Source organism: Garra rufa, chromosome 13 (genome assembly GCF_049309525.1).
Source record: "Garra rufa chromosome 13, GarRuf1.0, whole genome shotgun sequence".
NCBI lineage: Eukaryota > Metazoa > Chordata > Actinopteri > Cypriniformes > Cyprinidae > Garra > Garra rufa.
In genome coordinates this window covers 21,512,790-21,540,696 of record NC_133373.1, presented here as the reverse complement: position 1 = coordinate 21,540,696, position 27,907 = coordinate 21,512,790, and the positions used below count along the sequence as shown (strand labels likewise).

General features: G+C 36.6%; 1 protein-coding gene across 1 annotated transcript in view; it reads right to left on the bottom strand.

The window, feature by feature from the left end:
* The window catches only part of kcnk2b (potassium channel, subfamily K, member 2b), a 43,484-nt gene extending 18,924 nt beyond the window's left edge, over window positions 1-24,560 (bottom strand). Inside the window, exons 1-3 of the mRNA XM_073816561.1 lie at window positions 24,131-24,560; window positions 19,194-19,311; window positions 15,278-15,438 (exon numbers count right to left, since the gene is read on the bottom strand). Of these exons, the coding sequence (XP_073672662.1) occupies window positions 15,278-15,438; window positions 19,194-19,311; window positions 24,131-24,484 (633 nt within the window). The 5' untranslated portion in view covers window positions 24,485-24,560. The remainder of the gene's footprint in view (window positions 1-15,277; window positions 15,439-19,193; window positions 19,312-24,130) is intronic.
* Between the last annotated feature and the right edge of the window lie 3,347 nt (window positions 24,561-27,907).

Genomic DNA, 27,907 nt, shown 5'->3' with positions numbered 1-27,907 from the left:
CACATTGTGCGATAATCAGACTGAATTTCTGACATTTCAGAAAATTATTGTATCGCAAGACTGTGACAATGGCCATCTTTAAACCTCTCTCACTGTAAGACATAGGACCACTATGGAAGCCCGTTTCCGCCACTGAATAAAAAAAAATTATATATATATATATATATATATATATATATATATATATATATATATATATATATATATATATATATATATATATATATATATAGCGCCTTTTTTCAGAATTGCGAGATATAAACTCGCAATTGCAAGATATAAAGTCAGAATTGCGACATGTAAAGTCAGAATTGCGAGATATAAACTCGCAATTGCGAGAAAAAAAGTCAGAATTCTGAGATATAAACTCGCAATTGCGAGAAAAAAAGTCAGAATTCTGAGATATAAACTCGCAATTGCGAGAAAAAAAGTCAGAATTCTGAGATATAAACTCGCAATTGCGAGAAAAAAAGTCAGAATTCTGAGATATAAACTCACAATTGCGAGAAAAAAAGTCAGAATTCTGAGATAAACTCACAATTGTGAGAAAAAAAATCTGAATTGTCTTTTTTTTCTCGCAATTCTGACTTTTGTTTCAGTTCATTTGTGACACTTTCTGGCAAAGCACAATAGGAAACGAGAACTTGTCTTGTTAAAACAACATATTATGTCATAAAAACGATAAGATTTTCCTGTTATAGAAAAAATATATGATTACATGTGAGAGAACTAGGCGATTGTCCGCGCTGCCTTCGCCACAGTCCTGACATAAAGGAGGATCTGCACGCTGCTGAAGTTATAGAAATACACTGTTTTAAGTATTTTAATGTAATGGTTTCAATTGTAGCAGCATGTTTATTAGGATTAATCTGTCTACAATAACTGCACATAGACCCAGAGGATAGCAGCTGGTAGCAGCTTTATGTGGCTACTCAATCTAATGTTAACCTAGAAAAAATTGCGCTATTCAAGTGTATGAGTAGAGTTTGGAAGCTGAATAGTAGCGTTCTCACTGCATGATAGATGGAGGCACCGGTGCATTCAGTTGCTCTTAAAATACTTTGTCATTTCTGGTCATACAGATAAAAGTAATACATCTTTCGAATCTGTAAAGACTACATTTATTTGTGTGCACTCAAAATAACAAAGAAACGTTGCGCTTTTGTAAAATAATTCAAGCAAACAGGATGCATTTTCTGACGTCTCGGTCTCTGTGAACTTGAGCATGAAACTCCGTGAAATGTCTACTTTTAAATGAACCAATTCAAATAAAATAAAAAAATATTCTCAGATTATGTAATCCTGTATGGTATATGATTTATTAAAAAACGTGTGACTAATAGTCGACTAATGCTTAAAATTAACAACTACTAGTTGACCAGAAAAGTCTGTAGTTGAGGGGTGCCCTTAAAACGGCATATGCCGGTTAGGTATGTTTTGAAGTGTGACAGTTGATTTAAGATGGTTTAAGATGGTCCCTAGTTGGTCATGAGCTGGTTTAAGATGGTCCTGAGCAGGAGCTACTTGCTTAGGACCAGCTTAGCACCAGCACATGACCAGTTTAACCTAGCTCATACCCAGCACAGGACCAGCTTAAACCAGCTCAAACTAGCTGTTATTCTTCAAAACATGTTTTTTTCAACAGAGAATTTTCCCACTCAAAGAGATCCATGCCCACATTTTTGTCAAGAATGTGATGGGACAGAAGTAGGTACAAGTGGTTCACAGTGAGGGAGTCTGTGTTGACTGCATGTGCGGTATTGCTCAACAATTTGGCAAATGTTTGATAATATACCAGACCACCTCACAGACCACCGAGCTCTTGCCCAACACAATATTTCTGGCTGGCTATTGCTATTTTCATGAGTATCTCTTTCTTTAGAGTCACTGGATTTACAAGTCTTTCTCGTTTTAACAGGAGAATATCGGGCAATGTCAGTTCTTCCCTCACCTGTCAATAAGGCATCAGCTCTTTACTCAATCATGCTTTTCTGGACAGCCGGAGAGAAAGTGTTCCTTCACCTTTGACAAATTTCATCATCAGTTTGAGCCCTTTTTATGCTGTCTGTCACTCAGAGAGAAGATACAGTATCTACTAAGACATTTACATCTTTTTTCTGGTTGTGAAGGATCCCCACTCTAAAGTATGTCTGCTCAGCACTTCTCAGCATACAGCAGACTCCTGGATATGTATGTGACATGTTTCCATGTATCATTATTTTGTTTCTGTGTCAACACATCACCTAACCTACAAGAGAATATATCTGCAGCAACCTTTGGTGAACCCAGGTCCTCTCTTAGCCTGGGAAAGGCTTCTCTGAGGTTTGAACACATCCACATTTATGCCACAAATTTCTAGTAAAACATTATAATGGTACTTCCAGTCCTATTACTCTGTGTACATCTGAACTCTTAGCAAACATACATTTTTCATTTAGTGTGACACCACTGACTGTTTTTTTTTTTTTTTTTTGTCAAAACACTGTGCAGGCGCAGGTCATGTTCAGCTTTGTCTTGCCTGAATACAAAAATGCTGTCAGTATGACAAATAACTGCATAACTGCAACTGATGTACCTCTATAATGGCAGACAATGGATTTTTCAGTCACAGGCTAGGGGAGCAAGGAAACATCTATCAGCATAGTAAGAAGCACCCACTGAGTGCACTTTTAAATATTGCATTGGGGAGTACTAATAAAAACACTGACCTGTCATTCCAGGTACAAAACAAGCTGAAGTAAAAATTAATAATAATGATGGTTTATGGAATCTCCAGCTGCTTCTGAGGTCTCCCACTAAATTGTGAGAAAATGTTTTTTCTTTGCCTGTCACTCAGTATTGGTCAATGTCACATTAAAACTATTTTTTTTTTACTGTTTAATGGCCACATGAGAGATAAATGTCAATAAACCTACTTTGACTTTAGCAGGATTTCAATATGCAGTAAGCATTTTGTGTTCCTGGTGTTACTTAACCACTTATAATCATGGCAAGCCTATGTGACACTAGTGAATTTATAACAGGTTAAATATGAAATATGGAGGATATTCAGTATTAATACTACAAATGACTGTTCCTGTCAAAACCATGAGATATTTATAAATATAACTGTTAAAATGAGCAATATGAAATATGGAATACCGAGGACCCTCTGCATGCAGCGCCCCAAGTTAAATAAATATTTAACAAGTATTGCATTATGCTGTCAGGACGGGGGAGTTAGAGGGAGTAATTAAAAATGTAATGTCATGATTTTTAATTAAATGAAGAGAAGACTAAGAACACTGTTTCGATAAGAACACTAGTTATCATGTGTGATTAATTTTTAAGTGTGTTATTTTAAACTGGTATTCTTTTTTAAAAAGTAACAGTAGATTAAATTGTTGGACGAGTTTTGTCATATCTCAATAAGTGATTTCTATTTTAGATTTCTGACCGTTTTCATGCTCTGACTCATTTTAATAGTTTAATATTCAGTAGCTATTGTGTTACATATTAAGTAAAAAATCTATCAGCTACATGTCCACTTTGAGAAATGCGACCTGTTTTAATGAAATGGCTTTCCAGAACTCTTGAACAGACCACATGAAAATACAATTAATTAGGTAGAACATGTTTGATCAATGAGCAGCAAGAGCACTTAGTGAAGGCAGTGCGCTTCCATCTGTGCTGCCTTTAATCATGCTGTACAAACAAGAAGTCAACAGAAAGCAAGTTTAGAAAAGCTGAAAGTGACTTTATCTGCTGTGAAAGGCTGTGGACAAAGCATGGAGAAAAGACTGCGATGGTCTGCAGTGTCGGGAATGTGATGTGACATATACAGGTAGCCACTCATGCACTTTGTAAATCTCCAGAAAGGAATGGAGAAAGGTAGAAAACATGATAAATATAAGTAAAATGCAATGTCTTTTGCACTGTCTGAGCTGTCACAGAAATTCTGATTTCCATTAATAAACAACAAACCGGGTCTGAAGCTCTTGCCTGTCTGTTTTTCAGTACTGCTTGTGTCATTATGTTTGGACAACTCCCAGCTCATCACATGTTGATGCTTGGTCAGGATCCATTGGCATTGCTTTTGGACGCTCAAGGTACCCCTTTAGCATAATTTTACGATGCACAGGGGTATCCTTTTAGCGTCACTTTTCGACATGCAGGGCCCTGCACTGTTTTCAGTTTTTTGTCTTAATGTATTGGTTTGCATGCATTTGTTAAAAAATAGAAATCATTTTATACAAATTTACACTTTCACTGGAGCACGTAACCCCACCCTTACCCTAAACCTACCCATTTCTGAACAGTATAAAACACATAGCAGGCAAATAAAAGTACAGTCACAGGTATTTATTGCAAAAACTGGATGGATCGCATACAAACCAATAGGCTCTCGGAATGGTATACGTTTATAATTCTCATCCAACCACAATTAAATTCACTCTATCCGGATGGCGCGATTTATCTGGATGAACGATGACAAGCCGGAATGAAAACAAGCCGAAATGAGTAACGAGGCTATTTTTAAAATGTAAGGAGTAGAAAGCACACATAATTGCGTGAAAATGAAAGGAGTAGAAGTAAAAAGTCGGCTGAAAAATAATTACTCCAGTAAAGTATAGATACCCAAAATTTCTACTCAAATAAGGTAACAAAGTATTTGTACTTCGTTACTTGACACCTCTGTTAAGTAAAATGTCCTTAATTTTTATTGAAAATAAATGCCATTCAGATATGATATGAGGTTTGAAAAGGGAGAAAAAGTTCAACAGAAGGGGGATTCGAACCTGCATCGGTCGCGTCTAAAAGAGTGAAACACATGATTTATCCTCTGTACCACTGGAGCTCTGTAAGGGTCCTGCCCTGCCACCCTGTTTGTTGTCTTTGTTTCTCGTCTATGCTTGTCTTGTGTTAGCACATGGCTTTGTTATTTTGTCAGTCATGTGCTGCTTTCGCCCCCTCCTCCTTGTTTCCTTTTTACCACACCCTCCTGTTAGCCCTCGTTGAGTCTAATTCTAATCAGTTCGTTGTCTTTTTCACCCTCACTATTTCTGTCTCTGTCGATGTGGCTGAGTATATTCTTCCCTCTTGTCTATTTGGTCTTGTGCCCTAGTCTTGTCTCGTCCTATGTATTCTATGTTTTTGTCTTGCTCCTTGTTTTTATTTTTTTTCTTTGTATTTTAGTATGACTCTAGTCTTTATAGTCTTGATTTCTGTTTTCATTTTTTGATTATTTAAGTCTTTTATGTGGTTAGTTTGGTAAACATTTCCTTCCTATTTTGTATCTTTATTTATTTAATTATTTATTTATTTGTTTATTCTCCTACCTTCCTTGCCGTAATTTGTGTCCCTGTGGAGCCTTGTTCTGTCTTGTCCTGTTGTGTTACAGTTCCTGCCCTGTCCTGTTCCCGCCCACTGGTTCCCTTGCCTCCAATCTGGGCTATGTCAGAGTGTGCAATCCACAAGTATCTGAGCTCAGCTCTAAGGTGCCTTGCTCTGTTCTCACCACCTGCCTGGCCTTGCCTCTCCCTCTGCTGCTATAGTATTCTGCCAGTGGATGTCTGAGGCTGTTTCAGTGGTCTCCCTAGCTGTCTCTTCATTTAGTGTTTTCCTGATGTTGTATTATCACTGCACCTCACTACCCTCTTGTATCCATCTGTTTTGTCAATAAAACCCTTGTCATTCATTCTGCGTTTGGGTCCTACTTCCAGATCCCTCACAAGCTCATGATAAACAGCCATCTTTTGTAGTGTTGACTATCCCAATCACACAGTGGTGGGTGGAGTTAGTGTAAATAGTCTTTGCCAACAAGGCGGGCTATTTGCACTTAGTACAAATAGACACTCCGTTATAAAAAAAATATATGCTAATATTAAATTAAGTAGCCTATATAAAATTGCAATTGAAAAAGGAGTACTTTTACTGGAGTAATGTTTTATTATACAAATCTGTACTTTTACTCAAGTACTTGATTTGTGTACTTTTGTGTACACCACTGCCTGTAGTATAACGCAGTCGGTCACAAGACACACAAGAGCCAATGGCATTTCAAAACTAAGGCTGACGTAAGGCTTTTTCTGTCAGCATTTTTTTTTATTTGTGCACAGACTGCGGCACACAGGCACACTGCGCATCTATTCCTCTCACAAATCAAAATCAATCGAATAGTCATAGTTTTTTAATAAATTATGACTGTAGTTGTATCTGCCTGTTACATCTTGTGTTTTATTGAAAAATTGTAGGTTTAGTGGCAGGGGTTGGGTTACATGCTCATAAATGTGTAAACTGTGTAAATAAAACTGTTGTGACAGTTTACATTGAGAAAATCACACTCACAACATATATGCAATAATGGCAATATTATTAGCCAATATACACTATATTGCCATAAGTATTCGCTAGTGATGCTCTGATTGATCGGCCACTGATCATGATCGGCCGATATTGGCTTAAAATAGCTTGATCGGCGAACCCCAAAAGCGCCGATCAAAAAAGCCGATCACTTGACATAAATTACTCGCGTGACTTTTTCACACATGCATGCACGGCGCACAGGTAAACAACAGCAGAGCGGAGCTTACCAGTGGCAACATGAGTACTAAATTCCTTATTCATTTTGTAAGGGTAGTCTTGTTATTGGGCATGTGACTAAGTTGTGCGTGTACAGAGCGCTATAGTTTTGCCAGAGACGTTCAGGTTTACTTTCGGTTTCATTCTCTGCTATCTTCAGGGAGTGGTAAATGTGCGTGATTGAATGTAAATGAATGTATCTTTCTATACCCGTCATATTGCAATAATGTTACGGCTGTATGTCTGATTGTTATCATCAGTTCATGTTGTAGTTCAGTTCATATAGAATGAGGAGAAACGGTGCCCGTGTAATTCACGTGCGTATGTTTAGCGCCATTTTATCGCATCGTAATTCTAATGAACGCATATAGATGTTACTGAGGTGAATGTTTATATTTCCTATATACAGACGAATTCTGATATATCATATTTAACTCAGCCTAAACTACATTTTATTACCTTTATCCTAATGACTGTGCAATGCTGGATAATATAATCCTTACATCCTCTTAAAAACAGCTACAAATAACAAGCAAAGAATATTTACATTATCAAAGAACTTCATCATTAACTAGTGTAGCCTAGTCTAGTGCGAGGTACACTTCCGTTATAATCAGTTTATCTATGTACACTGTATGATGAATACATCTCTTACCCATGCGGCGCGTTAAGGCGATGTGGCCTCTCTATGCGTGTGTTTATACCACGGCAAGTTTCTGAAGCATCCTAGAACTGACTCTCTGCACTGCATCGCTAAAGTTGACGGATAATAATAATAATCGTCTTGCTATCATCAAAGGCATCAGCAACTGGTGATATCTCTAACTATCGTCGATACACAATACTTATCTTGACTGTAGCCTATTTCTACAGTTTTTTTTTCAATATAGTTAATTTTTAGTTAGTTTCATTTCTACAAATGGTGCAAACTCTGCTAGATTATAGATAAAAGATTCCCATTCCCCTGCCATTCTGTGATCGGCAGTGATCGGTGATCGGCAGATCATGATCTTGGTGATCGGTAATCGGTGATCGGCCCCAAAAATGCTGATCGGAGCATCTCTAGTATTCGCTCACCCATGTAAACAATCAGAATCAGGTGTTCCAATCACTTCCATGGCCATGTATAAAATCAAGCACCTAGGCATGCAGACTGTTTTTACAAACATTTGTGAAAGAATGGGTCGCTCTCAGAAGCTCAGTGAATTCCAGCGTGGAACTGTGATAGGATGCCACCTGTGCAACAAGTCCAGTCGTGAAATTTCCTCGCTTCTAAATATTTCACAGTCAACTGTTAGCTGTATTATAAGAACGTGGAAGCGTTTGGGAATGACAGCAATGACAGGCCATGTAAACTGACAGAGCGGGGTCAGCAGATGCTGAGGTGCATAGTGCGAAGAGGTCGTCAACTTTCTGCAGAGTCAATTGCTACAGACCTCCAAACTTAATGTGGCCTTCAGATTAGCTCAAGAACAGTGCGCAGAGAGCTTTATGGAATGGGTTTCCATGGCCGAGCAGCTGCATTCAAGCCATACATCACCAAGTGCAATGTAAAGCATCGGATGCAGTGGTGGTGTAAAGCATGCCGCCACTGGACTATAGAGCAGTGGAGACGCGTTCTCTGGAGTGACGAATTGCGCTACTCCATCTGGCAATCTGTTGAATGAGTCTGGGTTTGGCGGTTGCCAGGAGAACGGTACTTGTCTGACTGCATTGTGTCAATTGTAAAGTTAGGTGGAGGGAGGATTATGATGTGGGGTTGTTTTTCAGGAGCTGGGCTTGGGCCCTTAGTTCCAGTGAAAGGAACTCTGAATGCTTCAGCATACCAAGACATTTTGGACAATTCCATGCTCCCAACTTTGTGGGAACAGTTTGGAACTGGCCCCTTCCTCTTCCAACATGACTGTGCACCAGTGCACAAACCAAGGTCCATAAAGACATGGATGACAGAGTCTGGTGTGGATGAACTTGACTGGCCTGCACAGAGTCCTGACCTCAACCCGAAAGAACACCTTTGGGATAAATTAGAGCGGAGACTGAGAGCCAGGCCTTCTCGTCCAACATACTGTAAGTGTGTGACCTCACAAATGTGCTTCTGGAAGAATGGTCAAAAATTCCCATAAACAGACTCCTAAACCTTGTGGACAGGCTTCCCAGAAGAGTTGAAGCTGTTATAGTTTCAAAGGGTGGACTGACGTCATAGAGAACTCTATGGATAGGTTCAATATAGGAATGGGATGTGACTTAAGTTCATATGCGAGACAAGGCAGGTGAGCGAATACTTTTGGCAATATAGTGTATAATTTAATCATGATGATAAAATTCTTAGTTCCTTTCGCATCAGCATATTGATGGTTTTCTTACTTAAAGCAATGTTGAAAAATTACGCTAAAGGGGTACCCTGTGCATCAAAATGTTATGCCAAAGGACCAAGCATCAACATGTGACGAGTTGGGAGTGAGAATGTGTTGGTTTGGAGTATGGCCACTGTGGCTACAGATCTGGCCATTTAAAATGCGCGCGGGAAGTAAAGTGGTCTCGCGTGACGCCGGTGTATTCCAAAGGAACACGGAAAATACAATGACATAGGAAAGACATGATCAGTAGGGGGCAGTCATGTAACGCACTGGACTGGAGCAGGCTGAAAACATTGCTGCAAACTAAAAGGTACGGTAACCTGGAGGGGACACCTTCGGTTCACTTATGTTTGTCGTGGCCACACAAATGAATTCGTAGGAACGTCATATTACTTTTTGTCATTGCCACGAGATATTAATTCCTGGGAATGTCATATTATGTCGTGGCCACAAGATTATTTTGTCGAGGTAACGACATCCTTATGTTTAATGCATAAACAAACCTGCGTAACCATAACCCAGGATTATCAGAGATAGGTTTATTAATATTTTTTATTTTGAGTTAAGAAATGTTTTTATTAATTGTTATAGAAATTAATGCAATATTAAGTTATATATTAACAATAGGCAATGCTGTATATGCGAATGTCTGTGCGCGATGTAGACAGCATTCAAAAGTTTATCAAGAATTTATTACATATAAGTACTTCAAATTAAATAGCCCTGCAAGAAACATTTTATGCATCCTTAAGTCTTATCCATTAATTGATCCTTTTTTTCTGTAATAAATGTATTATTCGTTTATATTCAGTATGTCCCCCTTAATTTCGATCTCTTAACATTCCGAATCTAAATGATAAATGCTGACATGCCATGAAAGCTTTGATTATACTATATGGCATATATTCATTTTTAGTCTAATTATAACCTATAGGCTATAGTGTTTCATTGTCGAGTGAATCATTCACGTTCCATTTGTAAATCGTATGGTCACACACGGGCATTAATACAATCATAAAGTCAAAACTTTATTGGCATAATTGTAGTTCACAATATTTGCTAAATATATGCCAAATAGCATATATAAAGTTATTTAGGTTAAGCGATTCACAATAAAGAAAAAAGTAGATAGCTCTAAATCACTTATTATTTATTCTTATTATAGGTTATTATTATTTCAATACCTGGTTAGGGCTATTTATTTTTAACGTCTGACAATTATGCCAATTACGTTTTGACTTTTTGATTGTATTTATCCCCGTGTGTGACGATACATGATGTTTTCATTTACAAATGAAACTACGTGAATGATTCATTTCTCAGTAAAACAGTTTAATATTTATATAGTCTAGTCTGTTAATTGGACTAAACAAAATAAAATATGTTCAATTCATATTTTATATGTTCAATTCTTTAGTTAAGAGAAGGAATGTAGGCCTATTTTACTGTGTGACGATAAATTATTTCCAAATGAAACTATGTGAATGATTCACTCTTCAGTAAAAACCCCAGTCATAGCACCTTTACAGTATCATTTACATTCAGAATGTTATGTAACGAGATCAAAATGAAGGAAAAAATAACGAATACAAACGAATAATACAAATATAATGGGAAAAAAAGAAGGTCAGTCAATGGACAAGATTGTGGGATGCATGAAATGTTTCTTGCAGGGCTATTTAATTTGAAGTAGGCCAACATGTAATACATGTAAACACTTGTGAAAGCTGTCTACATTGCGCACAGACAGCATTAGCATATACAGCATCGCCTGTATAATTATTTAATATTGTATTAATTTCTATAACAATTAATATAGGCAAACAATTTCTTAACTCAAAACGAAATATCTCAAATAATTCTGGGTTACTAATGTCACGCAGGTTGGTTTATTCATTAAACTCGTGGCCACGAGAAATGCATGTTGAGCAAAAATACATTTCACGAAAATAATATAAAGATTACAAAACAAAGAAAACAAATGGAATGAGGGATATGCTTTAAAGTTCACGTAAAAGCCAAATATTAAGCGGCATCCTTCATGTTTTCTTTAATCAGCAAATACTTAACATTTTTGAATTATATTCACCTTCTGTTTTTATGACAATAAATTTTGAATTTTGAATTCTTATTTTTTTTTTAGAAAAACGTCAGAACACCGGTCTCAAAAGTAGAAGCGAAAGTCTTGTTTCCACCAGCGCGGAATTTTTTTTATTCACCGTAATTGATGGATGTCTAAAACAAAAATAAGGAGAATCCTAAAACATATATATTTCTTAAAATAATAACATCTGAACTTCATACACAACAATACGGCAACGACTTTACAACAGGACACATTGTTTTATTTTAATTTTATTTTTTAGCTTGTACACCAATGGATTTCTGATGTCGGGATATTTCAGACTGCATCTCCACAGCTTAATCACTTTAGTATTAAACATACGGGTCAGGAGGCGGGTCGGGTACAATATTTTTTTTTTTTATTCTGCGGTCCGAGTTGCGGGTGGGTTATTTGAAAACGGTCGGGTTCGGGTTGTTTATCCACTGACCCGCGTGTCAGGTTGGACACTAATGTTTTGAAAAAAGTGGAGCGTGTGAGGAAAGCTTTCCCCTTCTCCCTGGCATGCATTTGAATGCTGAATTCGAAATGCAACTGAATGCAGTCGGAATCCGCCCCCAGCACCCCCAAGTCTCCAAATGTTGATTACAACAAGGCAACAGACAGCATTCAACACCCCACCCCACCCCCACTCTGCCATTCATAAACATTTCGCTCTTTATACTGCATGCCGCTTAACTCTGATGCCTCATTAACGGCTACTTTTCAGAAAACTGATAAAAAAAAATTAAAAAAAAACTACACTTCCCTTTGGTTTCCCAGAACAGACTTAAGCCTAGTTCCAGGCTAAAATGATGTAAATCGGAGCTGTTTAAAGATGAATAAAAAAAAAAAAAAAAAAAAAAAACTTTTACTGATCGTTGGTCGGAGTACCCGCAGTTCGTGACTGGAAGCTGTTAAGAGACAGACTTAATGAACTTCTCCGAAATAGAAGAACTACTTTTCCACTTTAAAAAAAAAAGAAAAAGAAAAAAAGGTGGAAAAAAATTGCATAACTCACTGGAGCACTTTTGATACTTAACAATTGTTGTATTCGTTGTCAGTCATATAGGCTAAGCTTTATTGTTTTCAAAAGTGAGCCTTCTGTTTATTTGTCTAAATTATTTTCTATATTAGGATACAATACTAGGCTATAGTATTTATGGACATTAGGCCAAATCTACATGGGTTTCTTCCCTTTCACTTCAATTAGTTTTTAAGAAAAAAAAAAAAAAAACTGCATGGGCAGTGCGTCATAATAATGTACGGCATCAAAATGCAAGAACAAATCTAAAGACAATAATAATAATAATAATAATAAAATTAATTATTAACACTCCTAAAAGTACAGTATAGTGCTCAGATACACTTACGGTAGGTGACCTAACCCTAGTTGATACTTTATTTCAACTTTTCAATTATTTCATTAATTAACAAATAAACAAATGCCTTTCCGATGTGATATAAGTGAAAAGGGAGACGATTTCGAAAATGATTTCACCATAAGGCGGATGCGAACTCGGGTCTCCCGCGTCAAAAACGATGTGTTACTCGTATTATCACTTACGCCACTGAAAATGTTGCAGAACAGCCGTCTTTTGTAATATTTGTAAATATGGAGTATTTGCATTGTGTAAAAACATTAAATAAAAGGCACCAGACTAACATGGCATATACTAAAGTATTTATTTTTCTGGGGGAGGACCCACCCACATTTTTTTTGCTCCCGACGCCCATGCTTGATGATGAAGTATAGTCTACAGGATATAACAATAAAGTGCTTTTCCAATCCCGATTCCAAAAGGTTTTATTCCGCATCCACCCGCTCCCGCTATATTAACTATATTATTCGCCCGCTGCCCGCTTAGAATAAATTTCTAAGCACCAAAATCGCAAAAACAAATCAAAATAATAATAGTAATAATACTAATAAATAAATTAATTAATTTTTAACTCTATAAAAACAGTAGTTTATATTTAACCTCTCCATTTCTATTCCTCTCTACTCAAATTAATTGTCAGTGTATCTAAAATTGTGTATCTTAGAAAAAGAAAAAGAGGAACTACCTCTTAAACATGCATATCTTAATTTGATGTTGCTTTAAAACGCTGAAATATATAATGTATTTTATTCTGAAGGTGAAAGTGGTCCAGTTATTTAACTGCCTGCGGCGCCGTCAGGATCACGTTTTTTTCCCCCTTTAATTAAGTGGATACAGCTTACAATACTCGTTCAAGAGTAAGGGATTGCTCAAAACTATGCTATTTTACATATTTCTGTTACTTGTGTACAATCACAATGAAAAAACAGATGTGTATGCTATTTGTAAAAAAAAAAAAAAATGTAAACAAGATGCTGGTTCAAGGGCGCGTCACAGAAATTGCCTACAATTCTGCATATAGGCTTGCTACTTATTAATTTTATTTTATTTCGTTTTGTTAAATTATTATTCATTAAGAAATTTATATTTCGCATATGGGCATTTTTATTTATTTTACATACAGCTTTTTTGGGTTTTCTCTGTGCATAAGATCTGCGCGTGATGTTCTGATGTTTATGCTGCTTTTTGCTTGTGTACAATTAACCCCTCAAAACGAATTTAACTGTTATTAATGTGTCACAGCCACGTTTCAATTTAAATGTAATTTAACACAATCTTGTCGTTAATAATAACTAAACGCGTCGGTTGTCCTTTGGAAAAAAAAAACAGAAATTAACATTTCTATTATCAATGCAGTCTAATAAAAGTTCAACAGGAAAAAAATAAAAGAAAATAATAATAAAACTGCTCCTGCTTATGAATAAATTTTTGCTTGATGATGAAGTATCTAAATAGTCTATAGGATATAACAAAGTGCTTTTCCAGTCCCGCTTCCACGAGGTTTTATTCCGCATCCACCCGCTCCGCGCTATATTAACTATATTATTCGCCCGCGGCCCGCTTAGAATAAATTTCTAAGCACCAAAATCGCAAAAATACTGTAGTTTATATTTATCCTTCCCATTTCTATCTGTCTCTACTCAAATTAATTGTCAGTGTATCTAAAATTGTGTATCTTAGAAAAAGAAAAAGACGAACTACCTCTTAAACATGCATATCTTAATTTGATGTTGCTTTAAAACGCTGAAATATATAATGTATGTTATTGTGAAGGTGAAAGTTGTCGAGTTATTTAACTGCCTGCGGTGCCGTCAGGATCACTTGGTTTTTTTCCCCTTAATAAAGTGGATACAGCTTACAATACTCGTTCAAGAGTACGGCATTGCTTAAAACTATGATATTTTACATATTTCTGTTATTTGTGTACAATCACAATAAAAAAAAAAAAAAAAAAAAAAAACGTGTAGGCTATTTGTAAAAAAAAAAAAAAAATGGAAACAAGATGCTGGTTTAAGGGCGCATCACAGAAATTGCCTAAAATTCTGCATATAGGCTTGCTACTTATTAATTTGTTAAATTATTATTCATTCAGAAAAGAAAAACATATATTTCTTATGTGGGCCTATTTTATTTATTATTATATATAGGTTTGTTGGGTTTTTCTCTGTGCATAAGCTCTGCACGTGAGGTTCTGATGTTTATGCTGCTTCTTGCTTGTGTATAATTAATCCCTGAAAACGAATTTAGCGGTTTACGTCAGTTGTCGGTTGGAGAAATAAAATAACCGAAATTAACATTTCTGTTTCCGATGCAGTCTAATAAATGTTCGTCAGGAAAACAAAGAAAGAAAACAAAATAACAATACAACTGCACCTGCTTATGAATAGGCTATCTTTTTGCTATTGGTTTGAACCATAATTTCAGGAAAGAGGAATCATTGAACTATTGTACTGGTATTTGTGACCACCGCCCCCTAGAGCTGGCCATGGTGTTTGGCTACAGAATGTTGTTCCTTGCGCCACCTGGTGGATATTATATGAAGTGCAACAACGTTGTAAAAAAATCTAAAAAAGCCGCTGCGGCAGGACGCGTGCCCACGCGTGCCGAATTGCAGGCTGCCGCGTGAAAATAGACGCATTTTTAATGGCCAGATCTGTATATCTTCTGATTTCTGTCGCAAATGTTTTCTGATTGATTGAACTTCCTGTAGTCTCACAATCAGATATTTTAATACCAATTCCAACACACCTGTCTGGAATAATCAAGTGCTCACGAAGATCTTAACAAGGTGGTTTATGTATGGTTAATTATATAATGTCTGATGTAAATTACATAAATCTAAAACGTAAATATAAAAACAAACTGCTTTAACTTACATCAATCATCCCCTCCACTTTAGCAATTGCTTTTCCGAAGATTGTTCCAAGCTGATCTCCCACTCCTGCCAGCAAAAATCCAAACAGAGGAATTCCCAACAAGGCGTAGATAATACAGAAGATGCGTCCACCCTCAGTGTGAGGTGAGATATTCCCAAATCCTAGAGTGAATAAAGGAAAACAACAATAAAGTCCTTAAAAAGTATTTGAAAAATTGCTTTTTTATTGTACCAATTGATTTTACCACTTGAGCTTTGGGTTGTATTTAGCTTAAAACACACATACACAGCTGTGTAGTAAGCAGAATAATGGTAGAATAAACCCCTTCAGGGTGATTCAAGACCCCTCTACTTCCTGCAGCCTGTCGGGGTTTATTTTTATTTTTAATAACAACCCACTGGATGTACATTATCTCTTACTTAAATGTCAGCCATGTGCGAAAATGCCATTTTACTTGTGATTGATTATAGAAGCACGATTACAGCTGCATGGACTCGGCGTCTCACAGGTACATTGTGTTTTCTGAATGATTACAGACAACCGATTGTCATTCACAAATATCTACATGATTATAAAACACCAAACGATATTTAAAGATGACTAGCATGTACTAGATGATTATGATGATGCAAATGGTAACATTTGTTTATTTAGTTGTTATAGCAACAAACAAACAAACAAAAAAAATCATGAAAGGGGGCATTCCTGTCCCACTACTGGGATAAGATGACTCCCTAGCTGAAACAAGAAACACCCCGAGGTACAGTATATATTCCAACTGTCTTCTGATTTCTGTATAATTCGGACACTCTTTACCCATCACAGCTGTCATTTTTTCATTATCTCTGTGTATTTAAGTTTCTCTTTATTCACCTTTCAGTTGTCTGGGATTGTTTGTGTTTCTGCATGTTGATGCAACACATACTGTTTCGTATTGTGGAATCTTTGGATTTACCTAATAAACTTCATCATTGTCATCATTGTCTTTGGGCTTCAGTGTGACAGAATCCCAGACCAAATAATGGAATATGCTACAAAGGTCGCTGCTGTGGCTCAATTGAGCCACAATTTACTGGAGTACACTGAAAGCTTCTGTCATCTCGCCATCAGCGTACCATTTGATGACGAGACCCTAAAAACGCTGTTCTGGATTGGGGCAAATTACCATCATCCCATAGACCTCCCAGACACCATAGGACTTGACTGGAAGAAGGCTGTCATTAGGTGTCTTGAGAGTGTCTTTCACCGATCTAGAGCCCAGCCAGCCATCAACACGCTGCATGGAGCATCTGCCCAAGTCCACCATGACTGAAGAAGCATCTATATGGCAATATAATTTGTTTTATTTTATACTATAATTTTATAGCTACATATATTTTTCTTTTTTTTTCTGAATACCGTTATAAATTTAAAGGATTTGTTGTGGAATGAGGGAAACTGAAAGCTTAGGTTATACAAGGCTGTCCAGAAAGTTTCCAGCCATGTACAACCCCAATTCCATAAAAGTTGGGACGTTTCGTGAAATGTTATCTGTTCATTCTTATTAACCTTTATTTAATTGACTAAAGTACAAAGAGAAAATGTCCAGTGTTTTCAGTGGCCAACTTTTAATTTTATTTTGTAAATATAACCAAATTTAGATTTTCATGGCTGCAACACACTCCAAAAAAAGTTGAGACAGAGGCATAACACTGTGCCACATCAACTGTCCTTTTAATTAAAATGTTGATATACAATTGAGGATACTAATACGTCAAGTTTTGCAAGCAAAATTGTTGTCCAATGTGGCGTGATAAAAAAGTCTGATTCTCCTTTTCATGACTCATACATTTTCAATAGCCAACAAATCTGCAGTGCAGGAAGGCCAGTCTACCACATGTCTGTGCCAATGAAACCACGCTGTCGTAGCACATGCAGAATGAGACCTGGCTTTGTCTTGGTGTAATAACCATGGACTTCCCATGAAAGATGTCATCTTGATGGCATTATATGTGTCTGTACAATCCCAATACATGCCTTTCAATGGTACCTTCGCACATATTCCAGTCACTGATGGCATTTGCTCTGCTGCACCCCCATACCATGACAGTCATTTGCGTTTGCATCTGTCACTGATGAAAGTCTGCATGGTCCCTTTGGTCTTTGGTACTGAGAACTCGACGTCCATTTTTCCCAGAAACAAGCTAAAACGTGGATTCATCTGACCACAGCACACATTTCCATTGTCTTTTTTAATATCTGAGATGAGCTCTGGCCCAGAGAACCCCATGGAATCATGGCATAGAACTGATGTATTCAAAGAAATTTAAGTTGCATTTATTGATGCAGCTGCATCAAGTGACAGTTTTCCAGCGTGCTCCTGATCCCATGGCTATATTCTTAACACTGCAGCATGACTATTTCTTATGCAATGCCATCTGAGAGCTCAAAGGTCATGCACCTTTCACCTTTCACCATTCACCTGAGGTGTCCTTGCCCTACACAGACTGACATTCTCTGGATTTCCTGAATCTTTTCACAGTATTACAGTATGTGTGGTAGTTGGCGAAATACCTAAATTCTTTGTGATTTTCTATTAAGAAATGGGATTTTTGATTTGTTTGACACTTTTGTCATGAAATTTGGCACAAAGTGTTGAGACATGATCCAACTTTGCTTGCAAAGACTGAAATGCTCCTTTTACACCCAAACATGATATCCTCCCCTATTTCAATTTCACCTGCTTACTGTGAACTGTTTCAAAACAGTTTAATTTGGCTTTTCCATAACCTTTTCAATTTTATTTTGCCTCTTTCCCAAGTTTTTTGGAGTGTGTTGCAGCCACGAAAATCAACATTTGTTCATATTTACAAAATCAAATCAAAAGTTGGCCACTGAAAACATTGGAAAAGTTTTCTTTGTACTTAGTCAATTACAAAAAGGTTAAAGAGAATGAACAGTTAACATATCCTTGATATTATGGCATTTCACGAAAAATTAAAAATAAGGGCATTTGTCAAAGAAGATACAACATACAAGAAATACTGTAGATAGGACAAATGCACCTCAGTCCCCTTCAAAGGTGATTTTAGTTTTGGGAAAAGCCAGAAGTCGCAGGTTGCCAAATCTAGGCTATGAGGCTGAATCTCCTGGGTGATTTGATGTTTCGCCAAAAAACACTGCACAAGACGTGACGCATGGGTAGGTGCATTCCTATTAATTAGTCAAAATTCTTGCTGTCTATTAATGATTGACGGTTAATTATGGTCATCCCTACTAGCCACATATGCATCATTTAAAATGTGTTGTCAGTGGTCAAATATTCCAATGACAGTGTGTCATATAGCCTACAGCAGGGGTGCCAGAACTCAGTCTCGGAGGGCCCCAAAAAGACACACCTGAACCAGCTATCTCTTACTAGGCATGCTAGAAACTTCCAGGCAGGTGTGTTGGGGCAAACTGGAGCTAAACTCTGCAGGACATCGGTCCTCCAGGACCGAGTTTTGGCACCCCTGGCCTGTGTTAATAAAGTATTTTGATATTTTAAATAACTCTATAATAATTTAATTGTTTGCAATTATGAGAATAACAGGTGTTTTTAGTGTAAAATGTATTTCTCTTTCTCTTTCATGACATTTCTAGGACTTAAATGTAACCTTTTTAATTTAACATCGCTCTAATTAAAAAAAAAATACTCAATGTGACTTTAGAATAAAGCTGTTTGGCTTTACTCCAGCACAGTTTTAACATACAGTTGCTGTTCCTAGGAGCCTTTAAACACAAATAATTGATGAAGTCAAAAAAAAAAAAAAAAAAAAAACGAATTCCTTATGAGTTTCCAAGTTGGTTAAGATTCTGCAGCTGCCTAGCTAGTAAGACAGTGTGCTGACTCACAAGGTACTCTAATGCATGTGTAATTGTGTGCATCCTTTACTACCTATGGTTGTAATAACTGTTCCAGCGAAGAAGAATGAGTTGCTGAGGTCCCATAAACTGCTCTGATTGGATGAGTTTCCTGAAGGGTTAACTCCTGCTCGCAATGCTGACACCACTTGCTGTGATAAGAGAGAAAAGGTTTGTATAATTACACAGAATCCAAAAATATTTATGTTCACACATATTTCAAGGTAATACTGTTTCTCCCTCTACTGTTACGGTTTCTGGTGTATGACAAATATTTAAAGCAGTCATAAACTGCCTTTTTTATGATTTTGTACTGTTGTCTGAGATCCCCTTATAATGTTATCAAGATTTTTACATAATTTAGAAGTAATATGTTATTTTCTGTCCTGTTTTTAACTTACTTTAACTTACAGAATGTTTTTAGTGCAACAACCTCTTATATGTTTAACCATTTTTGTTTCTCATTTCATGACCCTTTTAATGATTAATAAACAAGTAGCATCAATTGAAATAACAAAAATAATGACTGTTTCTAAGCAGATTTCCCACAAACTTCCCTGTCTGTCACTGGCTGGCCAAACAGGTAGTTCCACCCTAATATTATGCAACTGACTGAGCAGGAGGTTTATATGCTAGACCACTCAAACAAACAGAAACATGTTTTGAAATTGCCACAGATTCACAGACTTCACGTTTTCAGGAAGTCATTGCAGTATTTCAACAAATATGTAATGTAAATTCACATATTCTCACATACAAAAAAATCCTTTTTACTCAATTTGGTGTAATAAAATAGAGCAGGAACCAACCCTGCTCCTGGAGAGCTACTGTCCTGCATACTCTAGTTTCAACCCTGCTCTAACCCACCTGTCTGTAATTATCAGGTAACCCTGAACACCTTGATTAGCTGGTGTGTTTGATTGGGGTTGGAGTGGAATTCTTTAGGAGCAGGGTTGGAGACCCCTGGAATAGAGGATTCTTATATAGCTACTCACACAGGTGGAGGACAGTTGCATGGAAAATACATAATATATAAAACAAATAATGAATGTGTCTGAATATTTCTTCATTCTGTGATAAAATTACTGCAAGGAATAAGCTTTGGGCTGTGGGAAACATGTCTGGGACTTCAGCATGTCCACACATTTGAAATGCAAGCTCACAGTTTTTATAAATAAATTAGTTGTGATATATTGAAAAATATTCCAGTAATATGCACACTTTTGCTATGTGTGAGAAATGCAATTTACCCCATCAGTATTCTTGTGTCTCTATTCTAAACATATTTTCACCTCCTGTAATCAGCCTGCATCAATCACTGCACCAGCACCATGAAAAACCCTCTTCCAGTGTATGCTATAGCTCATGGGTAAAAAAAATAAAAAAATAAGTATACTTTGTGATTGAGCCATTAGGTACATTGCTGGATGATGGAGGTGATCAGGGCCACGGAGAGCTCCATTGTGACACGTGATGTATCACCTAAATGGCAAAGAGCCTCAGGTGTGCTGTATCAAGTAGCAATCACCAGCACACTTAAGCAAGGACTGAAATGCCTGAGAGCTGTGTGTGTGACTAGAACACAAACAGATCTGTTAGCTATCTTAAGAGCTGTATTAATTAATCACTGCACGATTTATAACAGTGCTTTACGACTGTTACTTGTCAGACTGTACGAACATGATGATCACGTCACACTTTAGGATCTCAGCTGTCATTAATGTTAGACTGTACGACAGTCAATACGTGTTAAAAACGAGTGCGCGCAAAAAAAACTTGTCCACAGTTTTACATTATTATTACACTATGTCTTGAAAACGAAGACAATTTAACTTCATTGTAGCCTGTGCACCAAATCTTCTGACAAATTTGATAGCTTATTATAGCATATACCTTTGGTGAATAGGATGTGACGTCTGGCCTAGTATGGTGACCCATACTCGGAAATTGTGCTCTGCATTTAACCCATCAATCCCACCCACACGCACACGCAACCATATTACTACGGTGCCCGGGGAGCAATTGGGGGTTCGGTGCCTTGCTCAAGGGTCTCACCTCAATTGTGGTACCTCTTATCTTCATTAAACAGTCTAAGTAAATACATTTAAATAGCATTTTCGATGCAGACTGGGTTTTTCCTGTGCAGTGGAAAGATGGAGTTTGTTGATACTGATTTAATCTGAATGGTAACCATACAGAGTCTAGTTATTCAAATTGAATGTATTGATAAAATTTCAGAATTTAATATAAATGATGACACATTTAGTAAGGTTAGGAAAATAAAGTTAAAAAGTGTCCTAGAATCAATTTAAGGCAAATATCACAAATATTCTGATTAAAGTAAGACCTTATAGAGCAGTGATGAGACTATTGCTTCAGAAAAGATTAATTTACGGCAAAAAAGGCTCTTTTTTGCCTTGGACAAGAATTTTTTTTTACTCGGACAAGTGAATGTCTGATTTACTTGTCCGAAGGACAAGCACATGTCAAAGCTTGATGTCAAGCCCTGTCATCAGAAAACAACTCGCCGTCCTACCTCAAAGGTGTGAAAATATTTTAAACACAGCCAGAAACGTAACGGTATAGTTATATGCAGTCTTTGCAAGATGGAGCTAGCATACCACACCAGCACGACTTCCATGTGGGAGCAACTTTTAGGAGGAAACTGCTAACTATGTTTAAAAAAAAAAAAAGATAAATCATCAAATTAGTCATTAGAATAGTCGACTATTCGATAAAATAATCGGCCGAATAATCGTTTTAAAATTAATCGTTTACCCCCAGCCCTTCCTGTAAATACAATTGATACATTATGTGTACGTTTTTTAAGTGAGTGCTCAACATAATCTAGTTTTTTGTGCTAATATGTGATGTATACCTAGTGCAGCTTTAGGTTTCCAGATAAACCACGATATTACAGTCTTACTGAAATAGTCCTGATAATTTGCTATGAACCCACTATTTCCTAAGAATGTGTCAATTAATGTAGACTGTCGTTGTTCTAATTACTTCGTTTAATAATGAAGAATGTAGACATGTTTTTGTTTACAAACTGTGTTGTTTCATTAGTTAGCAGTCATGTTAGCACTCAGCTAACGTATTCACGTTATTGTTTTGTGAAGTGTTTACAGTTTTGCATTTAAACTTTAGCTGTGGGCACGATTCGCTTGCATAAGTGTTAAACAAAATGTTTTTATGTCATTATTTTAAGAACAGATTGGAGCACTATATTATTGTTTTGTGTAAAGGTTTTCACAACAAAACCCACCCAATTCATACTCAAAACAAGCCCAATCAGCATTTCGAGGGGGGTCCCCTGTTAAAAATCATGTTCCGGGGTGTAAAACACACGCTTTTTTTGTCATGGTTACCCTGGTAAATTAGATTCCAGGGGCTAAGTATGACATTATTGGGGTCGCTTCACCTCGCGGACATCAAAAACAACCACTGACTTGGCAATACAGATGGTAGCGCTTGCTAACTTGCTCAGGTACTCATCTCTGTGCCAGTCACAACAGGCTTGGCCAGCTGACCAATCAGAGCAGGTTTATGGAAGGGAGATGTATACAGACATTATGCTCAAGGCTGATTCAAACAAATCATTTCAAAATCATTGACAAACAAGTTTATGTACAAATGTATATTCTGAGAAAATTACAATGTTTTCTGACCTTGCATTAGATGCATTTAAGCCTGTTGTAGGGGACTCCAATGCAATATTTGGACACTTAAAAAAACTATATGACCTGCTTTTTAAATCTGGGATGAAGCCACCACCTTCTTGATATCATCAATGTACTTGGACTCAAGGTCTGACTTCATTAATCTCTTTAAGTTTTTTTAGTAAGGGCTCTGTCTTCATTTTTTACATCAAAAGTGTCTAGTACTGCAGTGTGAGAAGAGCAGCGATCCACCAAATTTGAAAACTGTGCCAAATTTAAAAAAAAAAAAAAAACTCACCAAACATTTTAATTCTGGACTGCTGCAATACAGTGCATCCGCAAAGTATTCACAGTGCTTCACTTTACAGCCTTATTCCAAAATGCAAAATGGATTACATTCATTATTTTCCTCCAAATTCTACAAACAATACGCCTTTCCTCCAAATTCTACAAATAACAACCCTAAGCACAAGATAACAAATGAGTGGCTATGGGACAACACTGTTAATGTCCTTAAGTGGACCAGACGGAGCCCAGACTTAAATCTGATTGAACATCTCTGGAGAGATCTGAAAATGGCTGTGCACCATCGCTCCCCATCCAACCTGATAGAGCTGGAGAGGTACTGCAAAGAAGAATAGGAGAAACTGCCCAAAAATAGGTGTGCCAAGCTTGTAGCATCATACTCAAAAAGACTGGAGGCTGTTATTGGTGCCAAAGGTGCTTCAACAAAGTACTGAGCAAAGGCTGTGAATACTTTTTCTTTTTTCGCTTTTAATTTTTAATAAATTTGCAAAGATTTCAATCAAACTTCTTTCACGTTGTCATTATGGGGTATTGTTTGTAGAATTTGGAGAAAAATAATGAACTTAACAATTTTATGAATTAATCAATTTTGGAATAAGGCTGTAACATAACAAAATGTGGTAAAAGTGTAGCGCCGTGAATACTTTCCGAATCCTCTATACATACCTGAAGCAACATAATAAAAACGCAGCAATATGTAAAATGCAATAAAATAATAAAAATGTAGCCTCAGTCACATATTGAACATGCATTTGGTAAGGTAAAATATAAGGTACACACTTGTATTTTTGACACTTTACTTGACTGTGATGGAAGCAATCTAGTATGGAGTCTTGATCCTTACAATAGTTTGACATCAATGTCTGGGTCTTTCATTTTATAGATGAAAATAATCCCTGCATCAAGTCAATATAACCTGACATTTGAAGTAGATAAATAAGAAACATAAAGTGTGTAACCCAACTATCCAACATTTGGTTTGTGTGCAAATGAGCTCTTTTACCTTTACTAAGATTTCCAGCTCTGATGAGTTGACACATGGATGCATCTCAAGGAATTCCAGTTTTTCCACCAGGATGGCCAGTTTCTGGGACGTCTCATGAGGCTGTTCCAGCTCTTTAAACACAGTTGCACCGAGAATCAAGTACAGCACCACCAGCAGGAAGACGCTCAGCACTGTTTTCCAGCGCATGACAGTCACACGAGGCTCAAAGTCATCTGGAGGCTTCAGCAGCACTGGCTGAGCTGAGAACGACAGACGTGGTTGTGAGTTGTGAGTGGCTGTTTTAGGATCAAGGAGGTCGGGGGCAGCCACTAATAGACAAGACAGAAAAGAATAAAATAATATTATACACATATTCTCATCAGTAGTCCAGCAGTAATTTGCCGATAATCAGATTTTGTATGTGTGCATTCAGGTCCTCTTATTTCAAGTCTTTAAATCTGTGCAGAATAAAACTGTAATGTCTAACTGATTGAATGCGCTAACTGTGTTACATTTGACAATGTTAAACATGATGAAAAAAAGGTTTGTTTTCTTTGCTCCTATACTTCATACTGATGAGGGTATGGCAGTCTCGGTTTATGTGTCGTCAGTATGATAAAGGTGAGGTCTTGTACTCACTAAGATTAATCTCAAACTTTATTATTATGCACTTAGCAGACACTTGTACCCAAAATAACTTATATTGCATTTATACAGTACACAGTTATCAGTTCATGCATTTTCCGGACTCAAACCTATGACCTTGGCATAGATAGGCCTACTTCTACTACAGGAACACTTGCTTGAGCTACAGAAACAGAAAAGCTTTTTATACAATACTATACAGAAAATTCTACGCTCTCTATTTTTTTAAATTAAAAAAATAGAGAGTGTAGGAGTACTGTACGGAGACTTAATTATGTCATCTGTGGTGCTTCATCAGATTGAGAGCTCTTTTAGTGCAATTTGCTCTCTGTGACTCTCTCATCACAGTTAATGTAGTTTGACGGTTTTTCACCAGAAATTCCACTCTTAAACACAATTCAAAAAATAAATAAAAAAATTCAATAATGTCAAGACTGGGGCTTAAACTACTTACTTTTATTACCTTCACTTTCCCAACTAGGTACACACAAGTGCAAATTTTCCCATCCAACTCTAAACCTCTGATTTAGTATCTTTCTATACATTCACAATTTGTTCTAGGAGTTACACAAACCAAACACTTAATCTAAAATCCTTTGCTTTTGTATTTATTTATTTATTTTTATTTTGTTTACAAAGAACCATATCTCCTTTAAACTTTAGCTTTAGAAGAAGGGTTTGAGATAAGGGATGAGTCGAGGGCTCATGCGCAGAGCAATGGGCTTTTTATTAAATTTCAAAACAGAAACAAAAACTACCCTGAGGACACAGGACACCAAACACAAAGGTATTACTAACAACAAACTGGCAGAACTTTGTCTTCAATCTTAGAATATACTAGACTGAAAGTGACCTGAATCTTGACACTTACATATTAAAAACTTTTATGGGAGTCAGATAAATAATTACATTTGCTTGTCATCATTTGACTGAATTTTGTTGTAATTGTTGCTTCAAAATTATGAATGTACATTTCCAACCCTAGAGTTCTCAATTTAACAATGTCACAAAATAGTTAAAATGTCTAAAGAATGTGTTTGTTGTCTCTTTTTTATTATCTGTTTATTTATATCATGCAGTGTTGGGTAAGTTACTCTAAAAAAGTAATTAATTAATTACTAGTTGCTAATTACATCTTCAACAGTGTAATTAGATTACCGTACAAATTACTCCCTACTTATTACTAATTACAGCATGCACGTTGTTAATAACGGCATGCAATGAATGGTCCGGTGGCATCATGTAGTCTGACATGTTTCTTGTTCAGGATTTTAGATTTTATGAGTACAAATTGCGTAATCTGAAACAGTGACTGTCGTAACCGACAAAAAAGTTGTGTAGTCTGACCAGGGCTTAAAAGTATTTCACAAAATGTTTTAGTGCTAAATCTAGCTCCTAAATCTGTGAAACTTTAGTAGTAGTGAATAGGACTCCTAAGTCACCAAGACCAAATCTCAAACCTGCTGAAAAAACAATAGAAACCATCACAAAAATTCTAATGGTTTCAACTACAAATACCATTACAACCATTAAAAATGGTTTCCTGTAGTGTTTTGGAACATATTCCATTAGAATTTAGTGGTTTTAACAAGCCACCAATAGAAGGTGACCTATTACCAGTACAGACCAACAGGCACCATTACAGTTACCATTAAAATCAGTAAAATTCCCATTATAAAGAAACACAATTTGTTTTCCTTGCCTTTCTGAGTACAGACACCAACCCATCCCTGCATTTAACATCCCCTGCACAACCTGGAACATAACATTTATTCCCAAGACCTGCCATTTTCGCTATTGTCCTCGCTTGGGTTTTTTTTTTTTTTTTTTTTTTTTTTTTCCACAATAGCCTACCTGCACAACTTCTAATGATTCGGCTATGCAAATGTTGGAGGTGTGACTATTAATGATCACGACTATAACGTCATAGTGTTAAGTTAGGATTAGCCTATTTTTCAGTGGTCTTTTGCAAACACCAGATTTTTATAAGAAGGAGGAAACGATGGTGTTTGAGACTCACGGTATGTCATGTCCATGTACAGAACTGTTATTATTCAACTATGCCAAGGTAAACTCGGTTTTCCATTCTATGGCATCTTTAATTGAATGTGGCAACATTTTTATTTTTAAAAATTTATTTAAATATGGCAACATAATATTCATCAACCAATCACTGTATTCATCATACCAACAAGGTCAACCCCGCCATTACTCTCAGCTTAAGACTTCTCTCTATTTCTTAGTAAAAGTTTGTCTCAACATCTTTGTGAATAGGTTGTAAGAGAAAACTCTTAGCTAAAACATTTATTGCTATATAGAACTCTAAGTGTTAAGATAAAAGGTTTTGTGAATACAGGCCCTGATCATCAGCTCATTTGGAGAGAACTCTATAAACTAATCTTAGTGTGTCTGATAAGAGTGATCTACATAATGTGTAGAGTGGTGGGTTCCCAGCACCAGGATTGAAAACCACTCCTTTAAACCATACAGTGCTGTTGAGCTGTGATGCAGCCACAGACCTGGTGAAAAGATCATCAGCTAGGTTCTGAACTGTAAGTGAAGAAGTCATTTTGTGTATGCGACAAAGACATAAACAAAGAAATGTTTGACGGCTTTGTGTGGGCAGACTCTCACCATTGAAACTCAAGTCCTTGGGGGTGAGAAAGCTTGCATCCCAGCGATGCTGTCTGAGGCAATTTTATTCAGTTTAAGACTTGACTCTAAAAGTGATGCTTTTAATAGTGTGCTTAAGCAGGAAAATATATAAGGTTTTATATACTTATATATATATATAAGTGCTTCTTTTGCTACCTTCTCTACAGTTTGTTGAAGATCAAATACAGACTTTTTAAACTTTTTTTTTTACTTATCGTTTTCCACTGAAGAAAGAACTCACCTCTCACCGAGCATCACATGTAAATCACAATCAGCATTGGTAAGTATATAAAATGGTGATATTGCCAGTTGACAATGTCAAATAGTGCAAATACAGTTTCATGGCCAGTAAAAAAAAATATGTGTGGCCAGTAAATTTTGTCACCAACTACTGGCTTGTGTAGCAAAAAGTTAGTTTTGACTCTGCATAAGAGGTCAGAATTTCCCTTTTTGTGTAAACTATCCCTTTAAATGTATTATTCTGTGGACAGCTTA